Genomic DNA, 18,816 nt, shown 5'->3' on the forward strand with positions numbered 1-18,816 from the left:
TGCCACTGCACAGAGCTGTGTGTTTCATCTGGATCAACAGCCTTCCCACTGACTTAAGTGCTGCATATGGAATCTGGTGAAAAACTGCTGGTATAAATGTGGTTTGGAAAGAGAAATGCTCCAATACTTGGATGTTATTTTTTGGATCGTATATATATTATGAAATACTTTTGGCATCACTTTTTAAGACTAGGTCCTCTGCATTACTTTGACAGCTGCAATCAGTGCAAACAAAAAAGAATATACATGTGCTCAAAACATTTAATGCTCAATGCACAAGAGAAAGATTACTTAGATCCACAGATATAGGCACTGAGCACTATTTTAGACACCTTGAGGTGGTTGTGACATCATCGTGGGACTCACAGATAAAACACAAAACTTATCTGAGACCCATGTCTTCCAGAGAGGCAGTTAAGGGATAAGCAGGATACCCTAAGGTGTCCAGTGTGACACTAGATGTCTCTTTTAGGTAACAGAATCACACCTAAGATTTCCAGAATCACTTTTATTTATTATTGCATGAAACTATTTAGTATTATGAAAGTTCTGTTAAAAGCCGAAATGACAAACTTCTTTTTTTCAGCTAGGAAAATATTCCTAGGTAGAATGTAAAATAAAATTAATTAGCACTCCCATGTTGCTTTAGGAAGGGCACCTCCTGATGGAGGTTTGAATGACATTAACTCAAATTCCAGCATAGTCTGGCAACTGGAGCTTGCTGAGGAAGCCAGTGCTGACATCCTAGTTCTGCCACTTGGTGTGGTTTTTTTACCTTGGGAAAATCAATTAATCTCCAAAGAAATATGCGTCGTCTTCTACACCTTTTGTGCCATGAATGTTTAGACTAAAAGATCTGAAGGAGGGAGGAGGGACTATCTGTACAGAGACTAAAACAAGATGTAACGTCTTGGAGGCACTCATTTCTAAAATCACTTCTAAGGGTACTATGCACAATAAGGTGGTCATATCTTTCTATAGCTGTTATCACTACCATATCCAAATACTTCATTACCGTGAGCATGAATAAAACTTCCAAATACCTTAGCTATATGAAGATGCTGAACCCCATCAGAAATCAAAACACTTTTGCGTCACAATGTTTTTTTCCAGGTTTCACACTGTAGCAAAATAATTCCCGTTCGCTTCCTGAACATTGTGATTTTGCAGCCTGACCACCAACGGTGCCACAGTTAGACCTCCATGGTGCACTGACACCCGTGGCACAGGAGTGCCCTGAAGTGCTGCACTGGCATCATTAGAAGCAATGAAAGTGTGCCATAGATTAGATTGGATTTTTCCTGGCCAGGTTGTTTTACTGATTGGAAATTAGCCAGAAATGGGAAGAATAATTTTTAACTTTCTTAATCTGGGTTTTTTTTAAATCTTTTGTCTCTTAGTAGCAGATACACAGAGTCTCCCTGTTTCTTTTCTTTCGTACATTAAGAGGAACAAATCGGCCAAAGCTGGGCTGCATCAAACAGCTGTCTCATTCGCTGTCCTTTAAATCCTCACTCCTGTACTATATTCAGTGGTGCGATCCTGACAGGCAATTTCTGGTTATCTTTGAGGGAAGGGCAGCAAAATATCATTTTACAACTCTCACAAAAGGCCAGCTCAGCTTTTTGTTGCCAAGCAACATCACGATTTTACAGCAGATCCAGCTGCTGATGTTGCTAAGCAACATCTTTCCCATCAAGTTGTGCACTTTTAAATCATTATGTGTTTACTAATTCTAATTATAGGATTATGTTTTCCCTCCCAGATCTTGGTATTTGGTCTGTTAGAATTTGTGAGAAAACAAGGGCTGAAGGACTATCATAGGTCAGTCATTCTTGCAGATCTCAACAATATTGTTCTAATATGCAGAAACTACGAATGATTTTGCATTAGTTACATCAAGAGCAGAGAAGACCAAAATTCTGAACACCCCCCTGTTCTTCTCTTAACCTACGAGAATAGCTGGTGTGTAATGGTATGATCAGTGCTTCAGTAGAGCTTTGCAATGCTTTATGCGTAGTATCAATCATGTGAAAGTAAGGAACATAAAAACATTTTGTCTTATTTTGGCAGTATTTATACCATAAAGTAAAATGAGCTCAAACTAAATTGTGTTATATAAATACCTAAGGTAGCATGTATTCAATATGTAAGAAGCTAATGTATCTGAGTAGTGTGTGGTTGATAAGTATACCAAATACTGTATATACTAGGATTAAATTTAATCACTTATGAGAAATTATTTGGATCTTACTGAAATGCCTAGCTCATTAATCCACTACATAGCTTACCTTTAAGTCTGAGCTGTGTTTTCTCCTAGTTTGAGTCCTCCAGTCCTCCTGGGTTAGATCCTCTTTTGATCAAGAAAAGACAGTCTCTCCCTGGATGAGCCTGAAGAGTGGATGAGGAACCACAGGGGAATTCCAGCAAATAGCAGTAAAGCAGCTCGATGTGAGTACTTCTTCTCCCACCAGCTCTATCATAAAATCAAAGAGAATAAACTGAGACATCAGAGGATGAGGAATGCTCTCACAGTTAGTGGTTTACGCAAACTGATTTGACTTCATACTGGAACAGAGCAGAAGAGCAGCATCTGCATAGGTGGGAACAACATGCAGTGAATAGGTGCGGCTTGGGATAGTTGGGATAGGACCTCAGTATATCCTAGTTTAGACACAAGAGTGGGTCAGAAAACTGACCAAAAGATGTAATGTCAGTGTTGTCAGACAGAGTTGTTCTAGGTCCAGAGATCAGAGAGCGTGGTTGCTGTTTGTTAGCATGTGTGCTTCTCCCCTCATTCACATGACTCAAGGTTCTGGCAGTAGTGAAGTTGTCTGTGTGGCTTTGCAAATATTATGTGAGGTTAGCCAAAGAGAGGGAGTCTCTTCTGCACATGTTGATAAAATATACAATCAGAAATCATGATCAACTACCAGAAGGTCATTTTACCCAAAGTATGTGCTGGACAATTGTTTTGGAAGGCAGCTTCTTCACTTTCACTTTGTGGCATTTTCTGGCCTTAGTTTTAGAAATGGAATAGCACCAAATGAGAGTTCAATTTCTGTTTATGAGGAAATAATGCGGCTAGCAGAACTGAGGATATATAACCAGGCTTGTGTTTTCCTGAGCTCCCACAGGATGCCTGTTCTTAAATTCATGGCAGAGAACCTAAACAAAAACATTGCAGTATAATTTGTTGTCTATAGGCAATGAATTTTACAATGGCCCTATTTTGTTTTCTAAGGAAGAGCACACTAAAGCTTTGATTTCATGAACTTCAGCTTTTCTGGATTCTGAAGTAGGCTGAGGAGACCAGAGAAAAGGGGATGTAACAGCCACTTTCACATCTTTTAGTTTTTGAGCTTCACCATGGATCTTGACTTTTCCGTCTTGAACTCTTAGAGGTATAGCACAGATTTATTTGACATAGTGTATTACACACACACCACCAAACCCACTCATATGTACTTTATTTTATAACCTGAAAAAGCTCAGGGAATACAGGTAATTTCTTTCTGACCTATGAAATTCTTTGATCTGTAACAGTGGTTTAAGGTGGTATAATAATGCTGGAGGCCTAGATTGCTGGATCACCAACTTTATAAAAAAAGAAAGGTTAAAAAGGCAGGGCTACTTATGTAGTCCCTGGCCTTGCAACTGTTCATTCCAGCTCTTCACATTCCTAATGTTTTCAAGCCAGATGTTTGTAGACCAAGCTTTTGTGGAACAGAGAACAACCACAGGAAAGCCAACAGAGAGCATGTAGCTACTCTATGAAATCCTGCCACTTATTCATGTCAGATATGAATTGTCCATGCTAGAGTCAGTAATGCTGCCTAGCAGCTCTTCAAGGTGTAGTAAACCAACAGTTGACAGTTCCTTTGCTGTGTGGCACCAACAAGCACCACTGGTGTTTACAGAAACTTGTGAATCACTTGGAGTTGCCACTAATGATAAATACACTGTCTTTTGTTATCAGCTGTCTTTCTGAGCAACCCTTTGTGGAAGCATTGCTGGAACGGTCAATGAGCATTAATAATAACAATTAGCTCACCCATAAACCAGTGCTTCTTGCAACATCACATTTCAAAGGGTTTTTGTCATGTCTCCACCCTTCAGGATGAGTAAATGGGAAATGATTTCTGTATAACCTGAACAGGAACATCAACATTTTTAGCAGGTATTTCTGAGAGCTTTCAAGAGTAATACAAGAAAATGAAAGACAGACTCAAACACATGAATAAACTTGAAAACAAAATGCTAAATAGATATTGCCCCCAATACTAATTTTCCCTTGAAAACGTGCATAATTTCAATGTATTGTTGATACTGTTTCACTGAACAATTTTTGTAGTGCAAGAAGCATACCATAAGCCAGGAAACAGTAGAAGGGAAATCTGTTTTAACCAAAATCCATTTTCTCTGGGGTTGCTTTTGTGAAAAACATTAGTACTCAATTCATGACATGCAGAGCTGTAGCAGTGTCCCAGGAGCGGGGGCGGCCCGGGTGGAGGAAGTATAACTTGTTTTTTTTTTTTGCCTGGGGTGGAGGCAAGTTGGTTGTTCAGCAGGTTATGAAGGTGGGTCCCTGAAAGAAAGCCTACATTTCATGTCAGTCTGAGGAGAAGTAGGAGGAAAATAAAGTGAAAATTTGTGATGTGAAGATGGAAGGAATGGTTTGAAGACATGCTCTAAGTGTCAGTGAATCCAAAGCTGCCAGATTAATCCTGGAATGTAAGTGTAAATTTAAACATTCTCTCGGTAGCTCGCTTTCAGGAAAGTACAAAAGTCTCTATGGGCTAATCAGACCAATTTGGTATTAGTGAGCAGTTTTTGAGATATGTAGCGTTAAAATAATTTTAATAATGATATGTAAATTGTAAAAGATAGTATAGAAAGATGAGAAAGATTATCTTTTGGTTAACCTATGTTTATTTAATGAATGGATTTTTAGCATGGTTTTAATGTTTATTTGAAATTCTATACATATAATAAAGCACTTGTAGCTTGCAACCTAAGTAAGTAATGCTTGTGCACTGAGAAAATGTTTTAGAAATAATGTATGTAAAAAGGATTACAATAACATTGTAATCTGAAAAATTATCTTAGTTACTCTGCAATGTAATTCATGCATTATTATTACCACTTGTCTCATTATTGCAGAATCTATAATGACTTTATTCCCTATTTATGACATTTATCTTCATTATAAAGCAGATGGTAATGTGAAAATTGTGTGACAATTGTGGAATTTCATACTCTAGGGAAAGAAAAGAGTAAGTAGACAGTGTGCTATGGTATGTTAGTGGAGATTTGTGATAGCTAGTACTTTTGCCGTGCTTTTGTAATTTTCTACTTTGACTCCTGTACATTTTAATAAAAAACTGTAAATAAAGTATTTTTTCTTTCAATTGAATATTACAAATTTGGCCTGTATTAGCAGTTGCTGTTGTTAACAGTATTGCTGAGTTGGTGCAGAAGCACTGGGAGTATATTATACACTGGAGTGAATTTAAAATAAATAGAGTAACATTATATCATACGCTGGCTAATCTATTTAAGAAATTGGTCAACAAAATTTGCATTTTCCACAACTGATATACAAGACCCCAGCCCAATTAACTATGGATACTTGGCAAATTTCATTCATTCCCCAGTTTATGTTATTACTGCAAGTGCTTGTGAGGGGACAGTTTTGAGAGCTTTAAATTTCCTGTGTTTTCACATGATGTCTGTGAAAACAGAAAAAGAGCTGGGAAGAGAAAAGCTCATTAGGTCAGTGGCACAGAAATGCCAGTATATTCAGTCCTAGGGAAATGTGCTGGCTGTTGAGAGAAGCATATTGCTATAGCAAAGTCATTATTTCTCTCCTGTGCATTGAAACCTTAGTTAGCTGCTCTAATAGTGTGAGAATATTTTGTTATATCAATACACACTTAAAATATTATAATCTTAATCTGTTGTCTTGGAACATTTCACCAAGCTGGGCCTGAAAAGATTTGGTCATGCACACTACTTCATGATGGAGTACTTCATACTTGGGGAATAGTGATTTTGAAAATACTATATACAGTCTTTAATTTAGTTCAGTACTATTTTAAAACAGTAGATGATTTGGCAGTAATCTCAGCAGATAAAACCTAGTGTTGCTAATTAATCACTAAAAGTGCAGTCCTGGCCCTGGTGATTTCAACAGGAGCAAGTTCAAGCACCAATATATCCCCTGAAGACACTCAAGTTTAAACAGAGCATGGCTTAAAAGCACAATACTGAACTTCTCTCTCTCTCCAAGTCTCCTGTGAAGAAGGATAATCTTTCAAGTTTAAAAAAGTGTACTGTGGTAATAAGTAATAACATTCCTTAAAAGTTTATATGGTTTCCTTGGCTAACAAAGTGCGATCTTTCTTTTACAGCCTGACTTTAATGGAGTTTTTCTTGACATATGCCGCAGACCAATCTCACATTCTTTGGGAAAAAAAATTAGAGAGTGTGTAATTTTTGCCTATACATTAATACAATAAATACAGTGAATTTAAATGCCTGAGCCCCAAAATAAAATGTCTAGAACAAGAAGTAAAAGTCTATAAGTGAATCTCTATTCCGTACTTTTACTATTGGGTATCCTTTTCAAAAAAGTACAGAAATGAATGATGCCTGGGGAGACACTAATTCTAGAGATGCTGGTTACAGTTCTAATGCTCAGAGGATTTTTTCGAAATTAAGTAATTAGAGTTGAACTAGTATAAAACCAATAGTAATTAAGGTGGGCAGATCCTGTTAAGTGTAAAGAAAATGTGTTTAGATCATAACGTCATAAGCAGAATAATGCCTAGGAAAGGCAGAGTACAACTCCAGTGATAAGGACAAAAAAATCCATTTACTCTTTCTTAAAGCTGAGTGTATATATGGAAAATTGTTTCTGTTACAGTAACAGTCAGATTTAACATCGTGGTTCTAACAATGTGAGCATGCAGGTCAGTGCAGGATCTCCAAGAAATACAGGTGGTTTGAATACAGTTAAAACAATAAGGTTTTCATATGGGCTGTCCATGCAAAGTAACTTTGGCAGGGAAAATGCCTTTCTGCCCAAGTGACATGGGATAATCCAGAAATAGAGTAACAAAGCTGAGTTTCAAGGAGTGTCTTTCAGCATAAGTGGAGCCAGTGTAGGGAAGACGGCCGAGGGACATTACAAAAATAAAAGCATTAGGAGTTGTCTTCCCCTGATTTATGACTTAAAATCATTGTAAGACTGAATGTCAGGAGGGGCAGCTGATATGGTGGCTGAGATGACTTTCCTCCAAATTTTCCAGGGTTTTGGGGGGGTTGTTTTGGTTTTTTACTGAAGACTTAGAGCTTTTTCTTTTCTTCCAGTGATCTTTCTTTAATTGCTGTGTGATACTGGACGTCAGCATCAAAATGGGCAATGAGAACAGTAGTGCAGAAAATCAGGTGAGTGTGACAGCGTGACTGCATTTTCCCTCCCTACTAGCCTAGAGCAAACCTTACAGAAATTGGTTTCACGCGCCACTTACCCCACATTTATCTTCTGCTTCCAGTTACGCTCCTATTTAAGTGTCATTAATGGTAATTGAAGGCAACTTTTTGTTTGTTTGTTTCTTTCTTTGGCAGTAACACTGCTACATAGCGTCAGGGCACTGTGCGGGTGGTTGGTCCCTGGGGGACAGGAGTCATGGAGGATCCCCACGAGGTGAGCAGGGCTGGCTCATCCCACCTCCCCAACCAGGGAGCGGGGCAGCTGGGGGGGCAGCTGGGGAGTAGCTGGGGACAGCTCCAGCTCCAGGCATTGGGCACATCCCTGGAGAATGGGACAGGCCAAGAGGGGTCCAGGATGTCAGCCCGTGGGTCAGTCCAGCTCAGTGGGGCCGATGGCCGGGCAGGGCAGGACTGTGGTGGAGCAGGAGACCAACATCGTATGGCATCGCTGGAGATAATATCCCCAGGGGAGCTGAAATGGGGTCCTGGGCCATGAGCAGGGTGGGGAGAGGCCCTGGGAGCCAGGCAATGCCTATGGTGCCCTTAGAGCCCTGACACACAGCAGCTTTTCCTTGTTCAGAAACGAACATATGTGTGCTGATCCAGGAATTTACACCCGTTTTGGAAGGGTGCTTTGTTAATGCATCTTGGTGTTTGGTGATTTATTTTTAAATTCTTGAAATGAAGGGAACACATATGCTATGGCTGGTTGCATACAATTACATTAGACATTACTATGTTGATATAAGTTTGAATAAAGGTTTTAATTCATCTAATTTCAACAGTTAAAATACCAGAATGTGTTTCATTTTCTCTTCTTCCATGTGTTGTGGTAGATGATAAAATGCCTTAGGGTTCATTTTGCTTCCACTTCAGGTCTCAGCAGATCTGCTGTACCTTGTGCATTGCAAAGTGGAGCCTCTCAAGGGAATTAGTATTACAAGTTAGCCAGATTTTTCATAAAGATATTTTAGAAGAAAAATCTGCTATAATTCTTGGTAGTTCTGGACCAGTTGTAATGTTAGCCGAAGATCTGGTCCCAACTTTTTTCAGGGTTTGGGAAGAGGGGAATGTGTTAATTGCTATAACTAAGTAATGAGAATTTTTTCTCCAATGTGTACAACTTTCACTTAGGAAGTTTTTGAAAGTCAAATACATTTCTTCAGGAGTCCTTCTGAGGCTGAGAAGACTTTACATAAAATTTATTTAATTTATTAAGAAATTTAATAAAAAGCTCTTCTAATAAGGAAAGTAAGCTTCTGGTCTCCATTTCACGCTGAAAAAAAAACAAGCAACCAACCAAAGCCCCAAAGCAAAACAAAATAAATGCTAGAAAACCAAATTACTTTAAAAGTCACTATTAACAGAGAAAAAACAAGAAGTAGTAATAAAATCTTAAAAGCCCCTTAGTCTGCTGAACAGCTATTGAAAAAATATTGCTTAATGAGTAGTCAAAATTCATATAGTCACTGAAATGTTTAAATATGTTCATTTTTAGTCAGAAGTTCCCAATGCAAATAAAGTCATCCTTATACCACCAAGCCAAGGAACACAGCAGGTAGTGGATGATGAAACTGGTTTGCATGGTTTGCATTTCAAAATGTTAGCATCAGGCTTGGCTATGCTTTTTCTTATGCATCTGCTTCTGGCTTTTGTTTTTTTTGACACGACAGCAAATTTGCAAGGCAGCTACATTTAAGTTTTCAGCAAGTTGTAAAAAAAAAATCTGGTTTCTTTTAACTTTTTTCTTTGGTAGCAATCTATGCTTTAAAGACACAGCCTGTATTTGACCCCCTTTGCATGCTGGCTTTCCTTCCAACTCTAACACAATTAAAATAGCTCCATGGGTGTTGTTCTTGTACTCAGTACCAATTGACATGAGTTGTTGGTTTTGTTTATGTATTTATCAGAGGGCACCATTGCCCAGCTCTAGCTCTCAGCTGAGTCACTTGGAAGCCATACACACGGTTTGCATTAAAGACAGGAGAGCCTGTGCTAAGTTTAGAACTCATTTAATATAAGGGAAGATCTGTGGAATAAATGCGCTACTATGAAGAATGTAGTAGGCACTTAGAGAAAAAGTAAATATCCAATCTGTCTTGTAAAGACCAGCCTCTGAGGAAAATACAATCTAAATTTAGTAGAAATAAGCAAAGATAATGCTTGGATAAAACAAAGCTGGGGCCAGCAGTATATTTAACAAAATAGTAACCGTGTTCTGTTTTGCTGTAATAGCACACGAAGTCCAAACTGCTGAGAGATTTTAGGTTTCTGCCCTGCCCTATTAGACTGGCAAAGCTTTCTTCCAAACAAGGGTCTCTGTCAGTGACACAGCTTGTTGAGCTTATGCTGAATTAAATATAAGCTATTTTTAAAATGTATTTTCCTCCTTGAAAAGCAAAACTCCACATGAAGAGAAATGTGTTTAAATTGAAAAAGCAACAACCTAGAAGAAAGATATTTTGACCCAGTTTGACCCTTGAGATCCAGCCTTTAGAGGGGAAAATACAGGGGAAATAAAGGAGGTATTCTTTAATGGGAAGCTATGAAATGTACTACAGTTTATGGAACTGTAGAAGGTCTCAGCCATTGTGCCGCCCATCAGACACATATTTCTTCATCCATCCAAACGCACTGGGTGATGTAGAGGAATGGCAAGGTCTGTCCTCAGGCTTTTCGCTGACTTTTCTGGACAGCCAAATGTTCAAAAATCATCTACATGGCTGTAATAAAAAGGAAAGGCTCATAGCTTCATAGAGACTGATGTATCTGTGCTCTTCCTCAGCTGTAGACCTCTTGATAATTTGGGCTCAGATGCCAGCTAATAAAGCCACACATACAAACAAAACAAAGCTGACTAGGATCAACAAATCTGCTATCTAAAAAGTTTGACAGTGTGGGGCCCATGGTCTGTGTGAAGGAGCGTGAGCCCAGTGTACCAGCTCTGCAGCCCAACCTTGTCCATGCTGCTCTAGGGGTTTGTGCAATTAACTCAGAGACCAGCTCCCAAACTGACTGTACATTACAGGATTATTATTGATTTTCATGACTGTTTTTTATCATGGTCTCCCATCTACCGGAATTATGCTATTACCAGGACATCTTTGCTCTCATTTTAAAGGGGTGGGTGGAGGATGTAAAAACCAGAAGGAGTTCTCTATCATTGGAAACATGAGCACAAAATTTTCTAAAGCTTGAATAGGCTGGACTTTCTAATACATAATAATTTTAACTTGGGTTTTTAATTCTTGCCACTCAGATTTATGAAGAGGAGGGCTGTCATCTTTTGCAGCCTTTCTTGTGACTACAGAAAAGTCAAAGTTACTAAGTATTTGTAAATCTTTTTGAAGGTGAAAACTGCTGCTGAATTCAAATTCTAGCAGCACATGTTTTGCCCCACAGTTGAAGAGGGAATTTCAAAGTCAGTTACACATAAGTTATTTCTATATATTTTGCTTTATCCTTTCTTCTTTGTTTTCTGAATAAGTAAAAAGCCAAACAAAGCTGGTTATTCCACATCTACACTATTGTCCATTTCTCTTTAAACATATACCTTAGTGTGTGGTTATCTTTTCTCTTCTTGTTTGTTTTCTACTGTGAAATATGTAAGATAGGCAACACGTGTACTTGCCAGAGGGGCCATAACTTCTGAAGAGACTATTTGTTTGTCTGAAGTGTCATGCTGTGTTTGTGCTAGGATTTCTCCATGTAATTGTTATGAACGAATCTGACTGCTGCATATTCTGCAGTTAATATTCTGCATTATTACTTTCCCTTTATTTCAACTTTCATATGCCTGTGTGAAATGATGGATGAAGTGATGGATCGAGTTAATTGGCATGGTTCTTCTTTCAGATCCCAGTATTATGGGGATCAGCAGAGAATGCACTGGGAACATTAGCAGCTTCCCAGCCTTCAGTCTCCATTCCCACAGATGATAAGTGGGCAAATTCCTCTGAGCTCTGGTGCTCATACTGTGTGTTTACATACTTTTTGAATAGTGCAATAACATCTGTATACATTCCATTGTTTATATTCAGTTGGGAACAAAAATGAATTGCCAATTTTCTGCATAATAATTTTGCCTATAGCATTTTAATGAGGTACGCTGTTACTCTACACAGGCTTTTCTTTGGGTTTGTTGTATCCACTGTGATTCACCAATTTTACTCTCTAAATTATTATTTTCTTTCATTTTTCCTTCCATTTCATCCATTGCACATCAGGAGCACACAGGACAGCAGAACTGTTCCACATCCTTTCAAGTCAACACTTGCCCACAACAGGGTGTTGATGGCAGTTGGCTACAGGCCAGCATGCCCATTACTGATGCTTACGTAGTTCTAGCATACCTCCAGTCACCATATTCATTAATGCTTACTTCCAATCATAATTACTACTGGTCCAATATTCTACGGTGAATAATGCCAAGTATTTGTCTGAGTTTACACAAAAAGAACATTGTCTGTTTTCAGAGAATTATACGTCCATTTATGCAAATGCAGCAAATTCTGGGACACTTCTCACTGTAGAATGATTATTATACTTGTTCTCATCTTCCCTGTGAATGAAGGAGGGGGGATGAAAGAAGAATAAAGATTCAAAGTTGTGAAGGGGTTCTTAATTTGAAAGCATAGTGAAAAGGAAGTTGGAAGACTATTCCTTGTCTTCTGAATTAATGGTTAAAGCTTCCTTTGCATCTGTAAAGCCACCCCCATTGCTAATGGGAAATGTACATTTATGCGTACAGATGAAAAGGAAAAATATTTTATATTTATAAAGAACCTCTATAATTATTTACTGCATTTCTCCATTTACAAATAGTGTGAAAATGTTGGACCTACATTTTCCACAGCTATGGGTAGTTAGAAATTACAAGGTACAACAGAGTTAGAACTCAACTTGGAGATGATTTTCCCAATAGACTGTCATTGACTCTAACAGCATCTTCTCAAGTGTTTTGTCATTAGACTGTTAAGAACCACTCATCAGAAAGCTACTTTAGCTAAAATTATATTGACTGAAAATTGCAAGTTATGTGATGAAGATTTTTTCCCCAAGATCATCAACTGTATTCTCTTTGTCTCCTGCTCTATCTCATACACCTGCCATCCTTAAGAAAATAATGTATGTACTCATCAGGCCTTCATCCAACTGTCAGGAAGGGACAAAGGAAAATAAGAAGCTGCAGCAAGACTAGTGGAGTTACAAGGATAACTATGAATTTTCCTTTGCTTACTGAATATAGATCACATAAACAGATGGAAAGATTAGGTTGACAAGAACCATGAAGCCAGTTATATAGCTATGCTTCATTTAGCCCAGTGCAGACTCGTGCTACGTACGTTCAAACAGACTAAGGCTCAAACATAGCAGCAAGTTGTTGAGAAGACAGTTATGTTGACATTACAAGGATCCAAAGATAAACAGTTTAGTGCCCTCAGTGGATTGGAAGGGTCATAAACACGAACAGTGAAGCCTGAAGGTTTGAATTGCTCTTGCTGCAGCCAAGAGGAAGTTGTGTGTTCTGTGAAGAATGCTAAACCAAGGATATGATGGTGACTATATATAAATACACCACACACGCACACACCCTCACACACACCGGTGTTTATTTTTACATTCACAGCCAGAGTCATTTCAGTAGGTATTTCTCAGGAGGCAAAGTAACCCTTTTTCTCTAAGAAAAGGTCATAGGTACTTACAATAGAATGTTGTAACCAGAATTTTTCAAATACCGTTGTTACCATATCACAATTTGCTTTGCTTCTTGTATTTGTAAGAAGCAGATTAAACAAGACTTCCACAAAATGCCAATTTTTGCATTCATGTCCCTTTGAGGATTTTAATTAGAAAAGACATGAACTTAAAATTCTACTCCTGTGAGAGACAAATAAACCAAGCCAGAAGCAATAGCAAATTACACCATTACTGATTAAAAAAAAAATCTACTGTAATTGCAAAATTCTATTTGGAATCTCCCTTAAGGAAAGAGTCTGCATTTCACATCTGCTCATGTCATAATTACATCCAACTAATTAAATGGTCATGATGTTTGGGCAAAAAAACAAGAAATGGTCATGATGGTCATCCCCTTCTCTAAACTGCTGTACTCCACCCACTCTTAATAAGGGGCAGGCACTGAATAACGCAGATTGCTGCACAAGTTGTTTATTAAAATTTAGCTCCCTCGTTTATTGTAATTCTTCAGATTAACTGTCACATGGAGTTCAAGCTTGACCCAATATGTCAGGTAGCAATTTGTTACTTTCCTGTGATCAGTAGTTTTGCTGACCAGTGTTTGCTGATTTGATTGAAAAGTTCTGGTTGTTAAAACAGTATCCACTCACTGTATAATTTTTATCTATTTTGGTACCATTTCTCCAAACAATGGAGAAACAATGATTCTCCAAGGATATAAAGACTGAAAAATCAAATTTAGTACTCACTTACTGTACCTGCAGAACAGCAAGAAAAAAAAAAAGGCCAGAAGAGAAAAAAAGTAGCTCCTAAAACCTGCTCTGTCTTAAAAAATTGCAACAGCCATTTTAAAAATATGATTTCCCAACCATATGACCTGTGCAATTCTTTTTTTAGGAAAAGCTTTAAAACTGGTTTTCTATCCACTTTCCTGACATAGACTGGGTTATTCATATTTCATTCGTATTGATTTCTAGTAGGTATCAGGGTATTAGCAGACTCATTCAGGAGCTGTTAATTTGTTTTAAGAATTGCAGCAAGCCATTTTCTGGCATCTCAGTTTTCAAGGAATGGACTTAATGCTGAAGTACAATAACAATAACGAGGAAAAGCCTATTGATTAAGGCTGTGGATGAACAACTTTTCACTCCCTTTTTCTGCAGCCAGTCGTGCAGCGAAATGAGCAATCGCTGCAAAGCTTTGCAGTGAACCCTTTCCGAAGAGCGCCATGTGCACGCTTTTCTGCTTGATGCTAGCCTGCCCGGCCACACGTGTGCGAGGCGTGTGGCTGAGGATGCGTGTGGCCTGCTGTCCCTGACGGGGACCGTGTGTCCGTCCTCCCGATGTGGTCAGCATGGCGGTTGATCCTGAAACCGGAGCCCGGGTGCCGCAGGGCCGACCTTTGCTCGGCGTCCCGGCGTTCACCTGCGCTGCCGCTGCCTGCTCCCGTTCCCGCGGAGGAGGTGGTGGCTGGGACTGCACGAACCAACATTTCTAGCAGGCAGACTTTAAAAAACCCCATTAAAAAAAAATCCCAACTTGTAATGGAAGACATGGAGAAAAATAAAAGGTAAGTTCTGGTTTATTGATTGAGACTTGTAAAGGCTAGTTCCAGCTTCCTCTCCAATAACCAGAGGGAATTAGTGGGAATGGAAACTTAATGTAACTCTTCAAAGATTACTTTCAGCTAGTCAGAGCTATGGCATGTTCCAGCAACTGCTATAAAAGGATGTGTGTTTAATGGAGGAATGTTGCAGAGGGCAGATGTAAAAGGAAGCAACTTTTATTGAGAGAAAGGAGAAAGGGGAATCAAAAGAAGTTCACTTATTTGGAGGGTTTTTAGTGTGAACGCCAGGTTTTAAAACCAGACCCGTATTGTGCTTTGTGATCAGGAGCCTGGTGGCTTGTTGAGAAACACGAGGCTTCTTGAATCGCTGTAACACAAGGCTGTGGCAGTGCCTAATGCTGTTGCTATGGCTTTGAACCAGGACGGGAGAGTCAGTGTTTTGGGAGCTGGGCTGTGAACAGGCTCCCATGTAGCATTAAAGGAATTTCTTTCTGGTATGATAACTTTAGCCAGAGTACAGCCGCGCACATAATCCTTTTGGCTACAGTGTTAATGGAGTTCTTTTTTTTTCTTTTTTTTTTTTTTTTAACTTTTAAGCTCCAGTTCAAAGTCATCAGGAAAAAAACGTGATCCTGTAGATTTACTTAGTGTTCTTGCAGAGTCCAGTACTTGTGGAAAGTTTTAATGCAGATTACATTGCTTGTTTCAGGAGAATCATTTTTATTCATTTAAATAGTATGCTGGCTTAAAGGAAAAAAGTATAGGCTGTTTAGTTTTCCTTCTGTTGTTTGTATACTCTCTGTGACAAACTTGTTTTGTTTATTGTTGTTTTTTTTAATTATCCTAGACTTACAGAAAAAAACTGCTGAGAACCTGTGTATTCTGATTTTTAATATTATTTTTTCAAGTCCTTCAATTAAGTAACTTTTTCTAATCTCAGAGTCCTTTTCAAAAAGGAGTGTGCTACATTTGAAACAAATATAGAGCAAATTTAGCTGCAAGCTTCTGTAGTAAATCACTTCAGCGGCTGTATGTGTTGAAACTTCAGAAGTAATTTATTTAACAGCAGCTTTCTGATGATACTTGTGAACAAAACATAGACTTTCTAATTGTTTTCACAGATGTTAATTAAAAATAAAAAAGCATGCTCTGCAAAGCTAGTTCAGCACCTGATTTGCATAACTAGCTTAAATTTGAAAAACTTGATAGAGAAATTGAATTATGTTTTTCTGCTGGCTGGCATAGATTCACAGAGCATGTTCTTTTGTGATGATTAAATTAATACATTAAATGTAGAAGACCAATATATAAAGCTCTCCTATATCTTGGAATATTAGTAGTTCCTTTTACATTTAAATATCTACATGAAGATTTATTTTAGATTATTGTTAAAATCCTCCTTTGAGCTTCTTTTGAAAATATACTTTCCTGGCCATGTGTGTTTTTACCTTACTAGGTAAGAGGGCAACTTGCTTTTTGATCATTCAAACACCTGACAGCCTGGAAAGAAAGAAAGAAAAGAGTGTCAACAATTCAAAATCCTCTCTGATCCAACAGGATCTATGTTGCAAAGATTGTTTTAATGTATGTTAAATTTGGTCATGTTCAGAACTGGAAGAACAACAGTCAGTTTTTTCTGTGGCTAATGACAGTAGCTTAGGGATAGCTGGGAGATGAGCTATGACTTCTTAAACATTAGATCCCTGAAAGCACAAAACTATTTAAAACCAAAAAAAGTAAAAACCAACCAACCAACCAAAAAACGCCACCAGCACCCCCCCCCAAAAAAACCCCAACCCGTGGAAAATGTTACAAGTAGTCTTCAAAATAGTGCACATAACTAACCTGTTTTGTTGTGATCATTCTCCTTGCCTTCTCTGCCCTTCCCAGCATGTTTTTATTTAGATATTAAGACTTAGTGTAACAGCTGATAAAATCACTGGGACATGGGCCCTTCTCCGTGTCTAATGTGGAAACATCCTAGTTTTTATGAGATGAGGTATGCAGGTACAGCAGGCACATAAATGTCTATATTATGTAGTTAACTTGTGAATTATGGAGATGAATAGTAAAAGTAAAATCCAGAAAACTTCTACCAAAATTATTCTGGCCCCAAAGTGTTCTGAGAAGTGTCAGACTCAGAGAGTCAATGACAAATCAGCCTGACTCCATGTTACAGTTTCAAACTGTCCTGAAATAATTGTACCACTGGCTTGTAAGTAACTAGCAGATGTAACCACTGAGTTAGGTCTCCTTCCATTTGTTAGTGCTATTTGAGCTTTGGTAGCAATGTGCTATTGGATTTAGTATATGACAGGCTGATGAGTAGTGTTTCTGTCTAATGCCATAACTGAACCCATGTTGCTGATTAACTATCAGTTATCATGTGGCTTGTGGGATTCGTGGCTCTGGATGGCAATCCAAAGGATACTGGTTCTCTGCACAGAACGGCGTTTTGTTTTAGAGATTTGTGTGCAAGAGGCATTCCTATTATGCTGTGGCTCCAAAAGTGGGATGACTGCAGGTCAGTAGAACAGAGGACTGTAACCTAAAGGAGCCCCTTGCATTAAGTGGCTGATCTTGTGAAAGAGAGATTAATTAGAAGCAATGTGTGGGTACTAAAGAGTGCAGTAGGTTAATGACTTAATTCTTTGCTGTGTTCCTTTCTGCCATGGAAGATGAGAGAGGCTTTAGAAGAAGAGACAAAACATGCAGCTCTTCATCTTCTGAAGAGAGCTGTGAGGTATTCCTCCTACCTAGCACCCAAATCAGCTGAAGAAAATTTGAGATGGTGGTAGTAGAAAGGAGGAAAAATAAAGAATTAGTTCTCACTGCTCTTGCCAACTGCTGGAGGCATCTGGACAAATTTGTAAATTGGCCTAATTTCTTGGGGTTCTTCGTGTGGTTCTCCCTACCCTCCCTGCCCTGCTGGGAAAGGAAAGGAGGTCATTTTTGTCTGCAAGGGGCCTGAAAGTTATTCTTCATTTGGCTGCCTCTGTGAGGCATTCATTTGTGGCCCACCTCCCAGGCTGACCCAGCTGTAGCACTTGCAGTAAGACGTGGTACATGCTCTGAAGACTGACTCTCTGTGGGGTTGGGCCCATCTAGTTGAAGGAGTTCCTCTTCTGCCAAGACGTAAATACCCCCACCTTGGCTTGCTGCATTTTCTAAACGCTAACTGGCAAGTGGGGTAGGCTCTGGGGTGTGGGTATAGTGGTGGTCTGTGAGTGGTGACTGGGCCATGGACGTGCTCCAGCACGATCACACATGGCCCAAGAAGTCACCGTTTCAGTTGTTTGGTTTTTTCCTGATTGATAATTGATTTAATAACGCATTTTTTCATAGTTCTTTCTCTCTGCAAACATGTATGCATGCCGAAATAAATTCTCCATGCAAACTTTCTCTTGCAAACAAAAGCAAGGCTGCCCAAAACATAGGACAAAAACCAAAACAGAGCCCTGTAAGCTAACTAAACTCTATTTTTATGGGGTTTTTTTTCTGGCTGGAAGAAACAAATTTCCTTGTATAAATCTTGATGTTCTAGTATATTTTTGCCATATACTGTGGTTTTGGGGCCAACATATATACTTAGATAAATATTCTAAATGCCAGATGTCAGCACATGCTGGGTAAGTGCTTAATAATCATGAAACCAAGAGCCCTTGGTCTATCCCAGCGGAAAGCAGTGTGATAAAGGAGACTTCTGCAAACAAAGCTGTAGTGAAGGCGTTCCTCCAGGGAAAGGCCAAGGATATGAAAGTTAATCAAATTTGCCTTAAGTCTAAAGGAAGTCTCTTTATATTTTTAGTATGCCCTGACCTTTTCAATTGCTCATTACATAGACTTTTCTTGTCCACTGGGTGTCTCTCATTCCTGGCTCTGATCACAAGAAGCCTTTGGTTGTGAGAGAGCACACCATGTTCACACAGAGAAGTGTAATTTTGCTTACACTAGCTATCTGCAATTTATTGACTACTTCTACAACAAAATAAACCTAAAAATTGAGAGTGTAAAAACCCAAGAGATTAGCTGGAATCGTGTACTGTGCTTTT

The 18,816-nt window shown here is 38.7% G+C and overlaps 1 protein-coding gene across 5 annotated transcripts in view; it reads left to right on the forward strand.

The window, feature by feature from the left end:
• Positions 1–18,816, forward strand: part of TACC2 (transforming acidic coiled-coil containing protein 2) — a 148,962-nt gene that overhangs the window by 8,991 nt on the left and 121,155 nt on the right. For 3 of the 5 annotated variants that reach the window (XM_075026544.1, XM_075026548.1, XM_075026545.1), the window contains exons 2-4: positions 2,321–2,451; positions 7,375–7,452; positions 8,996–9,055. In XM_075026544.1, coding sequence (XP_074882645.1) covers positions 7,420–7,452; positions 8,996–9,055 — 93 coding nt within the window. In that variant the 5' untranslated portion in view covers positions 2,321–2,451; positions 7,375–7,419. Of the gene's footprint in view, positions 1–2,320; positions 2,452–7,374; positions 7,453–7,632; positions 7,712–8,995; positions 9,056–18,816 lie in introns of those variants that run through there. The other 2 variants (XM_075026547.1, XM_075026546.1) reach the window with 2 other exon arrangements.

The sequence above is a fragment of the Buteo buteo genome, chromosome 4 (assembly GCF_964188355.1).
Source record: "Buteo buteo chromosome 4, bButBut1.hap1.1, whole genome shotgun sequence".
Lineage (NCBI taxonomy): Eukaryota > Metazoa > Chordata > Aves > Accipitriformes > Accipitridae > Buteo > Buteo buteo.